Source organism: Anguilla rostrata, chromosome 5, assembly GCF_018555375.3.
Source record: "Anguilla rostrata isolate EN2019 chromosome 5, ASM1855537v3, whole genome shotgun sequence".
NCBI classification, from domain to species: domain Eukaryota; kingdom Metazoa; phylum Chordata; class Actinopteri; order Anguilliformes; family Anguillidae; genus Anguilla; species Anguilla rostrata.
The window spans coordinates 3,953,496-3,973,971 of NC_057937.1; the positions used below are offsets into that span (position 1 = coordinate 3,953,496).

At 40.9% G+C, this 20,476-nt stretch overlaps 1 protein-coding gene and 1 long non-coding RNA gene across 3 annotated transcripts in view; both read right to left on the minus strand.

Annotated features, from left to right (window-relative positions):
• Window positions 1-9,315: 9,315 nt before the first annotated feature.
• Window positions 9,316-12,676, minus strand: LOC135254461 (uncharacterized). Of its 2 annotated transcripts, none has more exons than XR_010329895.1 (3): window positions 12,424-12,676; window positions 10,776-10,888; window positions 9,316-9,771 (listed from the first exon to the last, which is right to left on the minus strand). It is a non-coding gene; the product is annotated as an uncharacterized LOC135254461 (long non-coding RNA). The 2 variants fall into 2 exon arrangements; XR_010329896.1 differs by having other exon boundaries at window positions 12,337-12,676.
• A 6,869-nt stretch (window positions 12,677-19,545) lies between these two features.
• Window positions 19,546-20,476, minus strand: part of LOC135256028 (mucin-5AC-like) — a 181,088-nt gene continuing 180,157 nt past the window's right edge. Inside the window, exon 62 of the mRNA XM_064337900.1 lies at window positions 19,546-20,126. Within this exon, the coding sequence (XP_064193970.1) occupies window positions 20,037-20,126 (90 nt within the window). The 3' untranslated portion in view covers window positions 19,546-20,036. The remainder of the gene's footprint in view (window positions 20,127-20,476) is intronic.

Below are 20,476 nucleotides of genomic sequence, written 5' to 3' on the forward strand. Positions count from 1 at the left end.
TTTTCCCTACCCTCCCTCCCCTCTCTCTCTTTCCCTCTGTCTCCACTCCCCCCTTTCTCTATCTCTCTCTTCCCCTCCCTTTCCCCCTCTCTAGCTCTCTCTCTCCCTCCCTCCTCCTCCTCCTCTCTCTCTCTCTCAGCCCCCCCCTCTCTCTCTCTCTCTCCGGTACAGATGCTCATCTCCTCATGTGTCTCCATCTGTGGCAGTTGCAGCCTCAGAGCCTGTGGCCCAGGAGGCGGGGCCTTTGCGCCCCGCAGTACAGGAAGGGGAAGAAAAGCTCTGGGAATCTGCGCTCCTCAGTGAGTTCAAATAAAAACCGACAGTTACCGAGAGCGGCACCGGCATCAGCTGCACAGAGTCACAGACAGACAGAAAGACAGCTAGAGAGGAGAGAGAGACAGACAGACAGAGAGGAGAGAGGAGAGAGAGACAGACTAGCTGCACAGAGTCACAGACAGACAGACAGACTGACAGGCAGACAGACAGATAGAGAGGAGAGGGAAACAGACTTCACTTGTATACCCGCTCTTGTCCACTCTGCCAGTTGTACTGATCGCACACTAAATCCGAGACCTCTTTAAATTGTTCATCAATTTATAATAAACATATCCTACCCTAAGGCATTCTCAGAGACCATCTCTCTGAACACTAACGAGGGAGAGAGAGAGAGAGAGAGAGGCAGAGAGAGAGAGAGAGACGGTGGTTCAACCAACCATAAATTATTTTTTCTTTATTGTGGGTTTATTCTACCGGATGTCCTATTTTATGTTTGACTGTCTGCAAAAAAACAAAAAAAAACAAAAAAAAAACAGGACAAAAGAGATGTATGTACTGAACTGAGCACATTCATTTCAGAGGCTGCCTCACGTTGAAGCTCAGCATTGTGTAAGGCTGCAGTTAGGCTGATTCTGGAACAGTCCAGTGGTAAGGAGACGCCAGGCGGAGGGGTGGGGGTATGGGGGGGGGGGAGGTCAGGAGGGGGGTGCTGGGGAACTGATAAATTGCTCAGATGAATCACACAAGCCCATGGCCAGCCCTGGCGATGACGGGCAAACCACGGAGACCCCATTAGGCCTGCCGAAAATAGCGAGGGGTTGGGCAATGACAGGACGCCCCACGAAGATCGCCCGCCCCTCGCCTAATTACCTCTGCCTCAATTAAAGTCATCTGTCAAAAAACGGGGAGCAGAGAGAGACATTAGTCATTAAGTAAAATTAACGCTCCGAAATGCTCTTAGATTCTCAGCCATCAATAATAAAATTTGTACATATTACAGCGATTTCTACTGCTTTCCAGGAGCCTGTGGGAATTCCACAAGGTATGCAGAGGAAAGTAGCCCATGAAACTTTATATAGGTCGACTGGAAATTGCTCCGTAATTTAATTAATTTGCCTTTGCTGCAATGTCATGTTTAAAAGGTTCTCTCCTGCTGCCGGTTTGTCCATTGCGCCTTTCCACCTCTGAGCAATCAATGTCTCTCAATCAAATTATCTGGACAGAACAGACAGCTGTTGGGTTGAGGGGAATATAAACTACATGCCAATATGAGACATACATGCTTATCCTGGGCAGTATCGCCAGGGTTTCTGGAGCCTATCCCAGCGTGCATTGGGCGAGAAGCAGGAATAGACACCCTGGACAGGCACGCCACACTGAAGGTGCTCTGGATCAGTGGTTCCAACCCTGGTTCTGAGGTACCCCTGCATGTATTCATTCTGACCTAAACTGCCCTTCCTGAAGCCTGAAAACCTTCTTTGAACCATTTTTAATTAGTCACTTTTAATGTCTAATGGTGGAAGATTTACCCTTGTGAAATATCATGCTAATGTCACAAGGACCGAACAGAACCATGTCCATTTATGACCTTTTAATCAGCCAGACGAGCTGAAAGAAAGACTTACATGTGCTTTCAATTGCTGCAATGTGCTGAAGCAAATGATTCCTTTTGAAAGAGTTGACATTTCACATTGATTAATTCATAGACAGGGAGCTGAAATCACCCCGGTACCAAACACAGAAAGCATGGACTCCCAGTCACTGAAACTAAACCAAATGGAAAATGAAAATTTTGAGGACAAAGCAAATGGTAATGAGCCAAACCCAAGTGGTTGGGGGAAATAAAGAAAAAAACACCAGAATACATGGTGGCTGGGAACCACTGCCCTAGATTATTGGGGCGGGTGATATATCGTAGCAATATTTCAGCTTAATTTTTTGCAGGGTGTGGACAGACGCATTATGCAGATGTTGATGTTCCCAGATCACATATCTCATTCACTGGCAGCGTTAACGTTTAAGCATTTTTGAATACCCTGCGCAAAACTAATTTGTTATTGCTCATTTATTTATAAATTACATCTGCTGGACATACTTACGCCAAAAAGGTCACATATGAATTATGGCACAGAAGTAAAATGCAAATAAAATACAAATATCAAGATATATTCTATGCAATACAAAAAAAAATATGCATATTCAACTGACAAATGGGTTTCTTGTGACATTGACAGGCTACAATGAACCATTTCAGTTCAGTTCAATACAGAACTGAACGTCAAGTTAGAAGTGCTTGGTAACTGCAGTAGTTTGCCTTTAAAAATCTGAAGCGTTCAGAGAATGGAAGCTGTTAACTGTTTGCTGTACTGGTCCCTCTCCACTCCATTGAAGTATCACCGCAGTGCGTTGTATGATTCAGCCAAAGTCTGGGAAAATAATATCCCATCATGCAATACAATATTATAATGTGTTGACGCTAGTCTTTACCTGTCTAATGTCTTTTTGTAATTCAGCCATTGATGTCTTTTCTGTATTTGTCCCCTTTTATTTATATTAAAACTGTTAGGTAGGAGGACTGTGCAAATCCAACGGCGAAAGGACATTCGACAAAGGTTAGTTAGACTCCGGTGCATACCCCCTGCCATCATTTTAACAGAGTTGTAAGCTCCCCAGTCCTGAAGCTCAGATAACCGGAAAAGTTTCCAGCTTAATGGCAGCGAGGTAGAGGCTCTTGAACAAACAGCAGATGGCTTATATCACCCCAACGGCGGTGGGGTGCTTGCGTTTCCCACACGGCTTGAGACCCAGCCAGCCTGAAGACTGCGCCACACTGTCTCGCCACACGAACCACGGGTACTCTGTAACTCTCCCAGTACCCTTCACACAGAGAACACGCTTAAATAAATACTTACTCAAATATCTCTTCATGTGAGACATGGTTATCTGTAAATAAAACGTGGTCACATACTTAAAAGCAGATCATCATCTGAGGTTTTACCCCGAGCAAGCATTTTACAAAAAGATCTGCAGTGATCAGTTGGCTTGGTGATGAAATCAAAGTGGTTTTTATTATATAAAATATCAGTCTTGTTGAGAGTATACAATTTGTAAAAAAAAGAAAACCAATATTAGCAAAACTGAGTTCACTTTAAGTAAAAAGAATACTGGACATAAATACATCCGTTAATCCAGTGAGGTGGAATTAATGCCAGATTATGTAAAATGAATACAAAACAGATGGTGAAAGGTTAATTAGATTTATAAGAAAAAAACAATTCCTTGTTGACAATATCTCAGAATACCCTGTTATATGTGCAACTTTTAGGACTACGATCGTGGAAAATACTAAAATGACACCGCTCACAGTTGGCCCTGCTGTTTATAAATCATAATAATGGTTTCCCCGTTAAACACATCACGCATCAGACACACATCTATGCACCAGATCTATAAATATAGCCCCATTACTCAATGCCCTGCATCAGATCTGGGTAGCCAGTGGGCTTGAAAGTCAAGGCTGCAGTCAACTTCGTGTCCAAAAGTAAAGGTAAATTCTTCGTGTCTGTCGTTAGCCTCAGCCTGTCAGAGTGAAATTCTCTGCATGCATTCTCTGCTTTCAGGAATACCCATGAGCACTTGCACATCCCCGCGCTGTTGCCTGCAGTGTACCTCTGGCACCAGAGTCAATAGCTTAGTTGGAATTCAAACCCCTGGATCAGAGAGAAGTGCAATATAACTGGGACGGCGATCCAAAATCCGTAATTAAATAATGATTAGCCGTTCCAGTTGAAATGCAGTTCTCTGGCATGGAGGGTTTCAACCCAAGGCTTAAACTCGAGCTAAGCACTCTGCAACTGACCCATCCAGTCCAGCTGAGCCTTGCTTCCAAACACAGGCTTCATTGGTCCTCTCAGGCAGGAGAAAACATACCTAGACACACCCCCCCCCCTCACTTCCAACTCACTTCTGAAATATTTAGACTGGCAGGTTCCTTGCTGCTGAAGAAGTACATTGCCCAAGGGGAATGCAAATGGCAAGAGAAAAAAAAGAGAGAGAGAAAGGAACAACTAGAAACAAAGCGAGTAGATCCATATTCTAGTAAATGAAGGCCCAAAGGGCATGTGCAAGGAAAATTGTTATCGACTTGCTTTTGAAACCTTTTTGTTTCCTTTGCTGAAACTGTACAAATAATTCGCTTCACTCCATTGCGAATTGCCTCCCTCCCTAAATGCCTTCTGCATTGCGTTTCACGCGGCACCTAACCCAAGAATAATGTTTAAATGTAAAACCTGAGGCTGTAATGATGTTACCTGGCGCTTACATTGTGAAGCATTCTGTGAGACTGCAGGTGCTTTCAGAACCTTTCAGAACCTGCCAGAATGTTGGCCTAATTGATACCTTAAATCAGAGGATTCCAAAACCTTTTAATCTACAGCTTTTTAACTATTGAGTATTTATTGTTACATGTAATGTGTTTATGTGTGGGCATAATTAATATAAGGAATTCATTTTATTTTAATTAATATAATTAGTTATCAACAGTACCTCAAAACAGGCAAGAACAAGAACATCATGTGGACCATGCACAGGCTCCAAGCAGAAAGAATGATCAATTATCAACTTTAATTATTCAAAGTTATTTTGTTGTTATTAATAATTAATTCATTCACTTTTATTGGCAAGTTACTTCCTGTGTCCACTCACACCTTAATAGCTATAATGAATATGGACTGCACATAATTATTTAATAGTCCATTTCATACAGCATTCTGATATACCGGATCAATGATTTCATTAACATTAAACATTTATGTGTGTCATGACAGGGTCAGTCAAAATTGGGAAAATATGAAATAATGTTGTGTAAATGGATGCAATGTTGTGTTCTGGATAAAAGTGTTTTCTAATTGCCGGTAATGTAATGGAATGAAAAGTGAAGTTGTACTGCAGTCCACCCCAAGTGTTTGGAACCACACTCACTAAGAAAGGCAGACAGAAAGCTTGTGTTTTTAACAAACACTGATGCAGGGAACAAAAAAGTAAAACAGATCAGCACCAAAGTTTCAGGGGGGAGCAGTGCCCAGTTTCCTGAGTTATACAGACATTTCAAACACAGCAGTGGCCAGGGAAACCAACTTCGCAAAAGAAACTAACTCTGACTCACAGGAATAAACGAAGTGCAATGCCTATATCCTTTAGTTATAGCCTACAGCAAAATGTGCAGCCAGGGAAACAGTATCTCTGGCTGCCTTTCTAAAGTAAACTTATGTACAGAAGGTGAATGATTAAAAAAAGAAAACATTATGACACTATCAAAACTGACTAATGTTTAAGAAATTTAAATGCATTTATGTTACATCCAGTAGCAGACCATGGTGTCAGAACCATGGAGACAGGGCCTTCAACAACAAACTAACCACCGCTCACCCACACATACACACACACATAGCCGAGCTCAACCGTTATAGCATATATACACATTGCACAATGAGTAAGCACAAAAACACTTATGCATATGCCAAAGCATTACAGTGGTTGTGCTAGCCCACAGAATTATAGAGTGCTGTCTAGCTGACAGACCGTTGCTAGCCATCAAGAGGCCTTGGACTGAAAATTCTTTGCAATGCACCTTTTCAACACAGTTTTGAACAAACAACGGTCCGATAACATGAAAAGAAACCCATTCAAGTATTCTTATGAAACTGGCTATTTGTGAACTCAAAAGTAAACCGTTACTTTATTAATAAACACCATCAGATTTAATCACAGAAATGACATTCCTTCAATTTTGGTTGGACCAACTGAGAATAATATCCCAATGACCCTGACAGTCCACCAGTGGTCACACCTTATTACACCATGTTGGATAGCATCGGTTATGCAACAATCTGTGCCCAAACAGTGTTACAAAAGCTTCAGAAAGCAGTCGAGATCTCCTCTGTCCCAGCACAAAGCCGTTTCCTCTCAGATGCCGTTGGGTTTTTTTTTTTTTAAATGGAGCTTTATCACCAGAGGACCCCTCATTGCTCAAGTGAAATTGGCTTTGCACAAGTGCTGATGTCTTGGTGTTGAAATTACTAATTAATTACAGAAGCCCAAGAGCTATTTTTCTGGGAAATGCCTCAGTAAGGTCTTTTCAGATGGTTCTGTTCTATCCGGCAGGATGGCAAACATATCCATTTAGGTCCCCAATCACCGATGTACCCATTTAAAATTTGAAGCTTTTAGTTTGATCGTTTGAGAGACAAAAAACTGGCAATTTCCAGAGCCAAAATGAAAAAATAAATAACCAAAATGGCAACAAAGAAATTACCTCACTCCTTAACCGACAGTGAATCTTGAAAGTCAGCCCCTTGATCTCCCACATAAGGCCGTATCTCTATTCAATGAAGACGTTTTTAATTCAATAATTCGTAATAAACAAAGAACAAAGGCAAGTTATGTAAATGTGTGAGACCAGACCGTACTGATTTCACACATTTAGATACCCTTGGCTTTGTTCTGAAAAAATTAAATCCTACATACTTGTTGTGTTACAACTTTTTTTGTAATTTTCAACACATTTTGTGTCAAAGTTAATAGTTTTAATGTCCAACAAATACACAATTTATGTTTTACAAAGACAGACCTGTTAACATAGACTGTGTTGAAAGCAACAGAAATGTTTTCCTTAACTAGACATAAAAAATGACATGTGTGTTGTTTTTAAACGCATCTGTTCAATGTGTATCACTGGGGTGGGGGGGCATTTCCATGGCCACAAATGTGTTTTTCTTTTCACATTTACTCTGCCGTCCTATAGGCTGTACAGCAAGGGCAAGGCAAAGATAAATTCTGAGGAATTATCCCATCCGAGATTAGTCAGTAGAACACAGGCTCATTCCAAAGACCGTAAAAAACCCTACACTGAGAAATAAAACTCAGATATTTTCAGCTTTTATTGTGGCAGGCCCAGCTGCTGCTATCCCTCCATTGGTGGATTGAAGCGTTCATGCATCAACTTCATTATAGCTTCAGACCACTAGTTATTTCACCACAAAAAACAACAAAAATAAATAAATAAATAAATAAATAAACAAAAAACAGCGCATTATTACAGCTGTACTAGGAACATTCTGAACAAGTAGTGTATGGGACGAAAAAGAAATCAAGGTTAGAGCCTCATGAAAAAATACTACCCCCATGGATTACCTTGAAAAAATTCCCAGGACAGAGAGAGTGTGAGCATTTGAAAGCTAATTAGTTAGAGCTCATGGACCTCAAAACATTAATATTCCAGAAATACGCTTTGTTGATCAGTGCCATTTAAAAAGGACCTCTTTGATTTCCCTAATGCAGGAACAGCACTATGGTGGTACCTAAAATGGTGGCTTACCTTATTCATGCGTAATCTCGTCTAAATACTTTGACAGTGTCAAACAGATGGGTGACCTAAACACTTGCTTATTTGAGTCATCCAGTGACTAATTAATGCTTCATTAAATAATAGCAAATAGGAGGATATTTGAAAACGTAGCTATAGACTATGCTATTGTTCATATAAGATTCTGACACTTCACTGGGTGCTATGTCCTCCTAAGACCTGATAATTCATTTTTGTCTCTCGTCTGAATCTCAAGAAGCACATATTCTACTATGTTGAAAACCTGCACTACACGGGACATTCAATAAATAGAAAATAATATTTTTTGAAAATATCATAACTGCAACGGTTTCGTCACTTTTATTATTTGTATTATAATACCTTTTATTTCTGCCAGGTCTAAGGAGGACATTAAACTGCAGCTTGAAAGGTACCTCGGCTGATTCTAACAGAAAACTTAATTTTAGCCGTGCGCTCAGGTTAAATGATAAAAGTAAACTACTGATTGTACCAGCACCTCCGGTAGAGCTTTCTTCACGCAGATTCTTTTGCCCGACTGTTCTGCATTAGCTCAGCGAAATCATGAAGAGATGGAGACCCCAGGTTCCAAATTTCGAAATCCTCCCCACTGTGACTGACTATTCAACCGTCTGGCGTGGCACTTCTGAGGAAAGACAGCCTGCGTGAATCAGCTGGATGTCTTAATAACACTTACAGATTTTTTTTTTGTTGCTGAAAGCAGTTTAATCCCCGTCACTCTCAGTGAGTGAGCGAGTTGATGTAACGGATGGAAGGCATGATTGCCTTCTCAAAAAATAAATTGGTGTGACACTCACCACGTGAAAACTTTGCTCCGGTTTTTTAATGTTTTTCACTTGCTTTCAGTGATTGAATATTGGCTTACGTCAATGTTTTTAATGAGAATAAAATAAATATTTGCTGACAAAAAAAGGTGCAAAGGTCACCTGCCCAGTGCTGATGTCACCCGAGTCATGTCACCTGACCAGTGCTGATGTCACCAGATCCACGTCACCTGAAGAGTGCTGATGTCACCGGAGTTATGTCACCTGACCAGTGCTGATGTCACCAGAGTCATGTCACCTGCCCAGCGCTGAAGTCACCTGATCCATACCACCTGCCCAGTGCTGATGTCATCCGAGTCATGTCACCTGCCCAGTGCTGATGTCACCTGATCCATGTCACCTGCCTACTGCTGATATTGCCTGATTCATTTCACCTGCCCAGTGCTCATGTCACCTGAGTCATGTCACCTGCCCAGTGCCGATGGTTCAGGCGTCATCAGGGTTCGTATTCTGTTCTTAAGTCCGCTGGCTCCCAGGATCTCACAAAGTTGTGTTTTGGGTCCTCGGGGGTGACTGGCGATTGACGTAATCGTCACGGTAACGAGCGGTGCCACTCTAACGCTGATACGGTCAGGCAGTGATGAAAGGGACGTTCCATCTTCACACCAACAGACTCTCACAGGACTGAGGAGGACGGCTAAAAGGTTTATAAAATAATGACCTGGATCAGGGGATTCATTTTCAGAGCCCGAGTGAGACAGACAAGGCAGCGCTCACAGCTTCCCCTCCATTAACAGTTTTCAGGAGTGATACATCTAAGGGTAGAGATGTAGTATAATGAAGAAAGCAAGCATTTATATTGCGGTGAATTGGAAATTTTAAACCAAACAGTTTTTATAAACAGCTGTTATAAACAGATAATTATTTTTCAGGAAATGAAAACCAACAAAGTAACCTAGATGTGGTAATCCTGATAAATCTATTCACATGTGTATGCATTAATTTTGTTGGCTTTCACAAATTAACATTCAGAAAAAAAGAAAGAAAAAAACAAGAACATTTTTCCAGAAAGCTCCTTCCGTTAAGAGTGGTGAGGTCAGTTTGATTTTAAAAAAGATGCCAAAAAAAACCTGACATTTAGCATTCAGGTCTGGCCATCCAGGTAGAGAGAGCACACAACGAGGGGGCTTCCTTGGGGGTCAGGAGGGGGGGGGGGGGTGACATTTCATATTTTTCAAGTTGTCGCCTCCCGCCGTCCGTGTCTGGATGTTGTGTGAGGGCTGAGTCTCTTCGGGCCGAAGGGACTCGACTTCAACCACCTCTGGCAACCTTGGCAATAAATAGCACACGTATTTAACTTGTTGTTAGAAAATGTGCTCCAAAGTTAAATATTGACACAAGTCAAAGGCATTTGATGGAATGAAGGATGCAGATGGCCTCACACAGATATAAACCCAAGCTAAACGTTAAACTCTAAACGCTCAGTTAATCATGACAGCAGGCTTCCAGCCCTGCCTTCATAGATCAGGTAAATCACCTTTACAGGTCAGGTAAAGCACCTTCACAGGTCAGGTATAGCACCTTTACAGATCAGATACATCACATTTACAGGTCAGGTAAATCACCTTTACAGGTCAGGTAAAGCACCTTTACAGATGAGATAAATCACCTTTACATGTCAGGTAAAACACAATTACAGGTTGGGTGAATCTTCAAGACACAGAAAGTAATACCACTTCAGGAAATATGCGATAGATCTAAATTAAACAGATGCTTGATATTAGGTGACAGTTTTTTTCTCTTTCCTCTCTTCGTAAAAATTAGTTTTCAAGACTGTGAATTTCCACAGAAACGAGGGCACTTCAAATCAGGCCAGCAAGAAGAATATTCCTCTCCTGGTAATTCGCTATCTATTAGGCATTCGCAGAGGGCTGGATGTTCCTACGTTAATACAAATCGATTTAACATTCACCTGGTGAGCTACTGCAAGGACCTCGACAGCTTATCCAATGGGACTTCCAACGCACGCAATAAACTAACGCACCTTACCATTCAGGCCAATGTTTCGAGGAATGCAGCAATCAACCAACATTAATTAATCATTAAAGCAACGTTATAATGGACTTAAGTGAGGCAAACACAATTACGTTTCGTCATTCATTTCCTTAGGGAACTCACAGGAGTCCATTACAGGCAGTGCTAATAGTCTACAATGCACCACTTTTTGTAGATTTCCCCTTCATTTCTGTGGTCATGACGATTTAATATAAACTGAATACATATATGGATCCAGTCATGGGAGAGAAGACTGAGAGGAAGGTGAAGGTGCTTACCGGCAGGCTGTAAACGTGTTTCCCACTCCTTTCCTGATGTGCAGTCATTTACAGGAACCAACTGGTATTTTTTAATTGGACAGGATTTGTGAAGAACAACATGGACCATGCATCTGTGTGTGTGTGTGTTTGTGTGTATAAGAAAGAGAGAGAGAGAGAGAGAGAGAGAGAGAGAGAGAGAGAGAGACTTGTTTCTATACATACTTGTGTTTCACCATGACACAGCAGAAATTACAGACTGTCCTCAATTTTACATGTATTGTCCTGAATATTCACTATATTTACAGTTAAGCAGTAATGTCCCATACTTAAAAAAAACTTTAGCACAGGCAGTGTTTCTTTAAATCACAAATGACCTACACTTTAATACAGTGTGTCAGTTACTCTCATTTCAACCCTGAAGTCATTTCAACATTTCCAGTACGAGCACACACAATCATTGCTTCAATTAAATCCTAGGCTTTTAGGTTATTTGTCTTGCTTAATGTCCTGGACTTTTTGCCGACTCAGTGGAATTTGCAGCGTTGAGGCCTCAGATAGATACAGCATGGTTATCACTGCAGTAATTAGACACATTTCAGTGGTTTCCGGAGCCCAGCATTCTGTCTCCATAGAGAATTTACAGCTTCCGAGTCCTTACAAAAGCAGATAGCAATTAGACAAATGTCCTTATAAATAAGGGAATGTTTCAAGGTATCTACTTACCATGCAAACGGCTATCTAACTATGTTACAATGTAATTATTCGGTAGTAACTGTGCACGTGAATGCCTAAACATTTTGGAGTGCAATTTGCCTTTTGTTACTACACTACTACATCTGTGGCTTGTTCTAATGACACTGCGAAACAATGAAACTGTTTAACTTATGCAAACACAAATATAATTATGCTCTATTTAATTATTTAGAGCAATAGGTTTTCGTGCATATTAATATGCATATTCACATACCATTTATTAATTTGACACCACAGTCAGTGGGGAGCGCTCAGTTATTTTAAAAAATAATAATAACCCCCCCCCCAAACAAAATACATACAAGCACACACACACACACAAACACGCACACCCATGTGCTGTGTTTTTTTTTCTTGTGCTGAATTCATATGAAGTATTTTAAGTTGGGTCCTAAAGGCATACTACGCAGGATTTGTTAGCCTTGCTGTGGTCCTGTGGTCCTTAATGCAAACCCTAGCAGCATTTATTTAGTACGGATTGTGTGTTTTAGATTTTACAATCCAGGCTATTGTACAGCTTGTCCCCGTTAAACAAATGAGCTATCTCAATGGGGCATGCTATTAAAATATATCTGGGAACAAACAAAGCAGGCTGGTCTGATCATGAGAGGGATAATGCGCTGACGCTGCTCTTGATGAGCTCCACTGCCTTTGAAGATGAGCTCCTTCCTCACATTAACAGACAATGGGAGAGCGGAAAATACACACACTTGTGGTCTGCAGACTCATAATTACGCCACAGAACAAAAGAAAAAGTGCTAAGCATTGCTCTACGATCAGCCAATCATCACCTGATTATGGATATTTTTCTGGCCATGATATTTACCATCATAAACCATGTCTCTCTTCATGTCGCTCTAAAACAGTAGCCATTTTATGAAAAAACTAAAAAAAAAAATTTAAAAAAGAGTGCCTGTGATTCAGATATGAGAGCAATAAGTGGATGTTTGCCCACACACAGGTTTGCCTGTTATGGTCCAGTCATCACTGCCACGCAGTGAAAGATGGTTCATTTCCCCAAGTTGGAAGGACATTTATATATAAGCCGGAAGTTGTGTCACATGCCTCCGACTTTTCAGCGGGGTTCACTTTCCCCCCTCTTTTTAAAAGAAACAAAACTGAAATTAAATGAAACTCAAAAAAAGAAACTCACTCTCGGTGCTAGCTCCCGGTCTCGGCCTCGAACTGCGGAGAGTAGTGCTCACACCTTTAAGCACCTGGGCTGATTAGCTAACGCAGCCCAGGTGCGTGTGCTCTCTCCACCAGCCGGCGCAGCCGAGACCAATCCGCCTCTCCGGCGGACCGAATGCCACATTGTGTTTTCAGGATTTTCACCAAATTTCTCATTCCCAACACAAAGATGTTTTTCCGTGAAAAGTTAACAGTAAAAGTTTAATTTAAAAAAGTTTTGCTGCTTATGCATTGTAATGTAACGTGTCTGTGACAGGGAGACAGGGATTGCAGACACTTTTGCTGCAAGCTTTCATCGGCGTGTTTTTCGGTGGTCTGTTTTTCCTGAGGCCCAGATTCAACAGACAGTTTCTCATAAACTTTTTTTTTTTTTAAACTGCTTTCCTCCACAGTTGTGTCACCACAGTGTTACTCTCGCCTATAAGAGGAGCTCTGAACCAGAAGCCACTGGAGAGACAATATCTTATCTCTGACAATAACTAGAAAATTGCTTTTTTTGGCATTTGTAGTGCATTCTCATTTCAAGGCAACTACCCAGTAAAATGTTCAGTGTTAAATTAACTCTTACAGAGTACATGTGGTCCCCATTGGACTTGTATAAATAATTAGAGTTGAATTAGCAATGCCCATTTTACTGTGTACCTGCCTTGCAGTGCAAATGTGCTACAATTGCAAAAAGATATGCAATTTTCTGGTTATTGTTGCTGGCATGCCAGTTTACTGTGATAAAGCACAATGCCAAACCCCATTCAGATGTGATTATTTTGAACTGACTGGCAATGACATTTAGATTTGGCTATTGAATGTTGTTTCGGCCATTTATATATACAGCCAGATAATAATTAAAACTAATAAACACGCAGACGCACATTCATGCTCGCACGTACGCATGCACATACACACACACACACACACACTCACACACGCATTCTTGAGTCAATAAAAACAGCAACACTTTCGGCCAGGAACCATGAATTCCACATCTAATTGTTTCGCCTGCCGAACAGCCCTAGAGTTATTACTTCCACAAAAATTTTGGGACGGTGTTGGCGGGGGGGGGAGAGGGGGGGGGCGTCGGGCATAGTGCCCAGGCTGAAGCAAGGGAGGCTGCTTCTAAATTCAGAGACGCCGCTCCCTTTAATCGAGGCCAGGCCGCAAAGGCCCGTTGCACAGCTCCACATTAATCTGCTGAACGCTACAGCAACGGCACTTGACTGTACTGATAAACGGTACAAGGGCAGCGTAGTAAAAAAAATATGCCTGCTGAATATTCATTGGTTTGGCATTTTTCAGCTAGTTTCACAGTGGGACAAAGCCGCAGATATTCTGTACTTCTCTGTGACCCGTTTTAAGTGATGTGGGTACTGGCGTCCTCAGTGGGCTACCCAGAATCACACAAGAAATGGACCCCGGTTTTCATCTGCAAACCAACAGGCAACAAAATGAGGAGAGCAATAGCCCCATCCTCTGGTTACACTACATTCATTAAAATTTGAAATCCCCAAAAAAGCTTACAAGAATATAAATAATGGGGAGATTAAAATAAAAAAAGATATGTCACAGCAAAACTGCTTTATGGCAGTGGCTTTTATGATCTGTGTTAACGGCAAAACAAGGTGTTCAATTATTCAGAATATGTCAATCCAGAGTCCGGCTCTCAGAATAAATAAATCAGAATAAGTGTAATTCCTCCGAATGGTTGTGATTGTAGCCAACACTAGACCAGATCATATACGCCACAACTGAATAACAAAAAAATTAAATAAATGCAAATCCCAGAATCCTCATCACTGCTGAGGCCTGCTGCTTGTGGAGAAACCATAAAGCCTGATATATACGCAGTACGACGCTTTTGACAAGTGCTGTGTGACAAAAATGAAAGTGCCGCACTGCGTTTTGCATTATATACTTCAGCGAAGGCTGAAGACCTGCGGGGAGGGTTCTGTCGTATCTATGGTAACTCCAAACTGCTGATGTTTACATTTGTGAAAACGTTGTGGCAGCCCAGTGAAATTACTGAAATGGAGGAGGAAGAAATTTAAAATCTACTTTGGTTAAAACAAAACAAAAATAAAATTTAAAAAAATTTTAAAAAACGACATGAACATAAAAAAGAATTAATTTTGAGGTTTTGCATTGATACTACGTTAATGTGTTGCACCACTCAGTTTCAGTGTTTCAGATGTGGATTTACTTAATAGCCAGAAGAGGAAAAAAAAAGATTAACTGAAATCCTCTCATTTAATATGCACACTTGTGAGCAGGTCGTGTCTTAATTGCAGTAGCCAGGTTAACAGCCAAATTATGTCCTTCACCACTCGAGGCGCTTGAGAATCGGTCTGCAGTGGACAGAGGTACAAAATGTGGTGCAGCGGTGAGCGCCACAACCCCTTGTGGCAGACCTCTTTACAAAACGATACGACAGCCCTTTACCTTTGGTGGAGGACGACGCCCAGTATCGAACCCGCTTACCGGGCCACAGCTGAATAGGACTTTCCGGCACATTCCACAGCACCACGGAAACCGCTACCGGTCGTCCCTAAACCTCCGCCTCTATCTCGTTGCTACAGACCAGGGTGCCAGAGCAAAGGTCACAAGCCCCCATCTCTAGTGCCCCCTACCTGTCAGTCAGAAAAGAGAAGATCAAACTTAAATACGTAGCACCGTTATGATGTGTACAGATACCCACTCCAAAATAAACGCTTCACACTGCTCTCCGGCACACTACCCGTTAGTATGTAACTGTATAGCTTTGATCATATCGTTACCTTACTGTCATAAAGTCTGTTTAAAGGTACTGTGAGGATAATGGGTTCAAAAGTTGCTGGATCGTGGCACACCTGTAGATCAAAGCACCTGTTGTTTTTCAGCATTCCAGGACTGCCGTCCCACAGGTAATGTGTACAGTGCACGCTGTGGCACTACCAAACAGCAGTTCAACCCTTCTCCGTACTTCAAGTACTCTAGTAATTACAGAGTGCATTAGGGAACATTATTTAAATGTATTAATTACTTAAATGTATTCCTAGAATCAGAGAAGAATGCTATCCTGACAATGCCCTGACATGGACCTACTGGTGGCTGCCAGTCCTCTAAGGGTGTGTCTGGGTTTGGCCAACCACTGAGTCTGGCAGGCTATCAGCAACGGTTACTGAACTGTGACCTCGGGGTTCCCAGAATGCTTTGCTCTCATTCCCAGGACCGGGCCTTAAGAGTATGTAATAAGCAGAGCAATAGCTATGCCAACAGAAACCTATGGGGAGCACGTTAGAACCACCAGGACGTATAATTTTTTCCGCTCAACAGACATGGGGCCATATTTACTAAGCAAGCAAATTACTGTCGGGGCCTTGTAATTATGTGCCGCCTTATGCCTTCAATTTAGCGGGGTATTTACTGAGACTGGCTGTGTGAATGAGCACAGCCGCAGCGAGTTCATTTAAACGCACTGCGGGTCATTTCATCTCACCTATCGAGCTGTCCTACCAAGGGGTATTACGCACGCACACATCACATTCACGTTTACGTTTATTATTTTTTTTTCTTGTTTAGCGCCACGCCCATACATTTATGCCACCTAGTTTTTACGACCGAAAGGTTTTTCATTGCACGTTTTTCACTGCATAGTTTTTCTTAAACTTTAATTCCATTTGTGATGTTAAGGCAACCCAACCGTAGTCAGCCGCCACACTAATAAATTCAAGCATGCACTTTAAGGCATATTTAATTACCGATGTTCATACACTAATTGGCCACTTTATCAGGTACACATACGGTACGTCTACCTGATAAAGTGGCCAATTTGCGTGACATAGAGGAGACCAGGGTTGGTTGGCTCACTGTTCACTCTTCGCTGGATTTCTCGGGCAGAATTTATGCTAGAATATTCTAACCAGTAGCAAATTACGTTACAGTGCAGGCATTTGGCAGACGCTCTTATCCAGAGCAACGTACAACAAAGTGTACAACCATAACCAGGAACAAGTGTGTTGAAAACCCTAGAGGGAAGTACAGTTCCAAGTGCAGCGACCGCGTAGTTTAACTTGGACCCTGTAGGTTAATCTGATCAAGGAAAGGTTAAGGTCTCAACTATGAATACATATATTATATTTAATATTACTATTAATGTCCACAACTGTTTTCTAAAATTAGGTCGCCAATAACTAAAGTCACGTTGTGCACTTGTGCCAACCAGGCCCAACATGGTTTCGGTTGGCACACATTTTGTTGTTGGTCGGCACAATGTTAAAATGCTACAGTCACAAAGAATGAAGCAACCAATATAAAACATTTTCAACATTTAATTCCAGCAAGAAAAACATGAATATTCAATGCAATAAATATAAATATATGAAATATTAAATGTGATATGATGTTACCCAGCTAAGAAATTTAAAAATGTGTCTTTTATCCAATTCATGTTGCTTTGGTCCTGACAAAGATCCACTGTAAGTTAAAACATTGATTCTTGTGGGGTAGCAAAATAAGGTTTTTTTTATTTTTTATTTTTTGGTAGTAGATGACTTTATTCCCATTTTATTATCTATTGTAATTGCATGTGATATATGGATTTGGTACCAGTCTAAATATGCAGGAATGTTCACATAATAAATGACCTTTGTTCACAGTAGTAAGCATGTCATAGCCTGCAAAATGTCAAACACAAAAACAAAAATGTGAAAAGGTATAATAAAACGTATTGACTGGGTGGTGAAAAAATTGCCCTTTTAAACAAACATATGTGCCAAGGCCCACACCTTTGTCGAACAGGTGTTCTTCACAAGACTTTTATGGGAGGCGCAGTGTTGGGGCTGTCAGTTTTTTTTTTTTTTATTGTTTTCAAAAATTGAGTTTGAACGAATCTCATATATAAGAGAAATTAATGTGCATTTGTTCAAATGTTCTGGCATCAGCATCAACTTTGCCTAAACTTTTATTGTGGGCCAGTTTAAAGCAAAATAAAGCCAGGTAAGATCGGTGTTCGAATTACGGCGGGGATTGGGGGGATCTGACCCCCCTAATTAAGACTTGGACCCCCCCAAAAGAGGTAAAAACAACAGGTCGAGGGAGTCGAAACATTTATATATCCTTCTTACCTGTAATTGTAAATATTACAATATATTTCCCATCAGTGGCGTCACTAGTAATATATTGTGATATTTACGATTACAGGTAAGAAGGATATATAAATGTTTCGACTCCCCCGACCTGTTGTTTTTACCTCTTTTGGGGGGGTCCAAGTCTTAATTAGGGGGGTCAGACCCCCCCAATCCCCGCCGTAATTCGAACACTGGGTAAGATCAGACATTGTGACTTAACCCATTCACAGCAGTAAAATGACTCTGCTGCTGAAAAAAATTAGTCTGCCATCAATTCATGGCATGGTTCAACTGAACCGGGCAGGATGGGACGAGCAGTCATGTTTATTGAGTCATTTTTAATTTTTGATCTAATTATATGCTCATTACTATTCTTATTATCGTTTGTTAAATTTGATTATTACATTCATTACCTATTAGACTTATTATGCCAAAAAGAGATATTGTTGCAAAATATTGCATTCATCATCAAACCCTGTTTCTCAAGGCAGTCTATGCATCATTTGTGCCAGTACTCTGGCTATCATTTTAACTACAGCCAAATAAAAGATTGTTCAAGTTGCATTTATTGTCATTCTTCTCGTTACAATCATTAAAAAAGAGAGAAAAAGTACAATGAACAATGCATGTGAAGTTGGCCTATGCATTTTTCCTGCTTCTGGGGTTTATATCAAAGTCAAATTTGACAACGTATGATCCACGAAAAACCGTTGATTGCCTTTCGAATAGACTATGAAACATGCGCGCATTGCACAGTAAAGCCCCAGGGCGATTCGATTCGATCCCTCGCCCTGGGCGTGTCGAAGTGTTCGCTGAGCAAGACACCTAACCCCTAATTGCTCCCAACGAGCTGATTGGTACCTTGCATGGCAGACTTTCACCGTTGGTGTGTGAGTGTGTGTGAATGAGAGGCATCAATTGTAAAGTGTTTTGGATAAAAGCGCCATATAAATGCAGTCCATTTACCATTTACCAAAATTAGCAAACTGGCTTGGCTTGCACCTTACGCTGTAGACGTGGTCTGGGCAGGCCGGTGGCGAACGGCACAAATGACAGACTTGACTGACCTGAAAAACTCTGTTGAGCTCTGTTGAGCACTGCGATGTCAACTGACACACCCCCAGCAGTCTACTCCCACTTTTGTGACACGACGGGTCACAAAATGACCGAACTGCTCAGGCGTCTCAAAATGTATGGGGCAAATACCATTTTTCCAGCGTGACTGCTCGCAACACACCGTGCGCCAGCCGAAAAAAAGAGCCCACAAACTTTTGAAACGGAGATTACGTTAGTTAGCATTCTCTCTTTATCTATTCTACACATGCGATCTGTGGAGAAATCATAAGCCTAGATGTAGCTTAAGAGCAGCAATGTAGAGAATAGTTAATTAATACAGCAAAGGAGAACACGTTTTTGTATAAAACTGGTGAAGAATAAACAATATGTAGCCTACAAATTTCTCAGTTGCTTTATTGTTTCAGAAAAAAATAACAAGAAACAAGAAACAAGAAAAAAGTGCATTTCTATGGTCATTATTCATTAATGTACCTTCATTCATTTTCCACAATCTTCCAAAACTTCAAAAAAGCTGAAATAAAGAATACAAATGAAATAAAACAAGAAAGTAAAAATTTAGTTAATAAATGTCAGATTTAGCTCTTTTCCTTTTGAACTCTTCATGTAGATTTTTATTTGAAATATACTTACTTAAATATATCTTTATGATCAAATATGTAAAGTAATTATGGTTTTAAAAAAAAACAATGGTTAAAAATTAAAATAGAACCTGCCTACTGCTAATTCTCAACACCTGTTCATTTTAAAAATATTATCGGAGATGTGCACAGTTATTTACATTTTGATAAATTCTTTCTTCATTGCATTTCTGTTGATCATTGACAATCATATTACAATAACAAATCAACCTGAATAATCTATAGTAAACATTGTAATGTAATAAATATCCAACAAACATATTCAGGTTCATAAATGATTGGAAATAATCATTGATAGTAAAATCTATACACAGTTGTTTTGCTTAAATACCTGGGTATAAAGTACCTGAGCAGTTATGATAGTTATTCTCTTGTTTAACAGAAATTAATAAATAAAGATAAATAGCTTACACCATCCAGCCATGCAGTTGCTATGTATGATATGTGTAAGATCACTTAAAATAAAACATTAATGATAAAACTTTGTTTTCAGATTCCAGGTGAATATGAAAGCTACCGTCTCAGAAAGAATGTGGCTGGTAAGCTTGCATGTGGTAGGGCCGCCTCCTATGCCATCTCTTAATGGCAGCACAGAAACCACACAGCTGGCACTGCAACACAGAGGCAGAGAAAGTCAGAGAGAGTCAGAGAGAGTGAGAGAGAGAGCATGGATTGCAAACACAGGAAGCACACACACACATGCATACACATACACACACATGCATACACACGCACATGTACACACACACACACAAGCACATGCATACACACACACACAAACACACACACAGGCACATGCACATGCATGCAACAAACACACACACACGCACATGCACACACACACACAGGCACATGCATACACACACACACACAGGCACATGCACATGCATGCAACAAACACACACACACGCACATGCACACACACACACACACACACACACACACACACAGGCACATACAC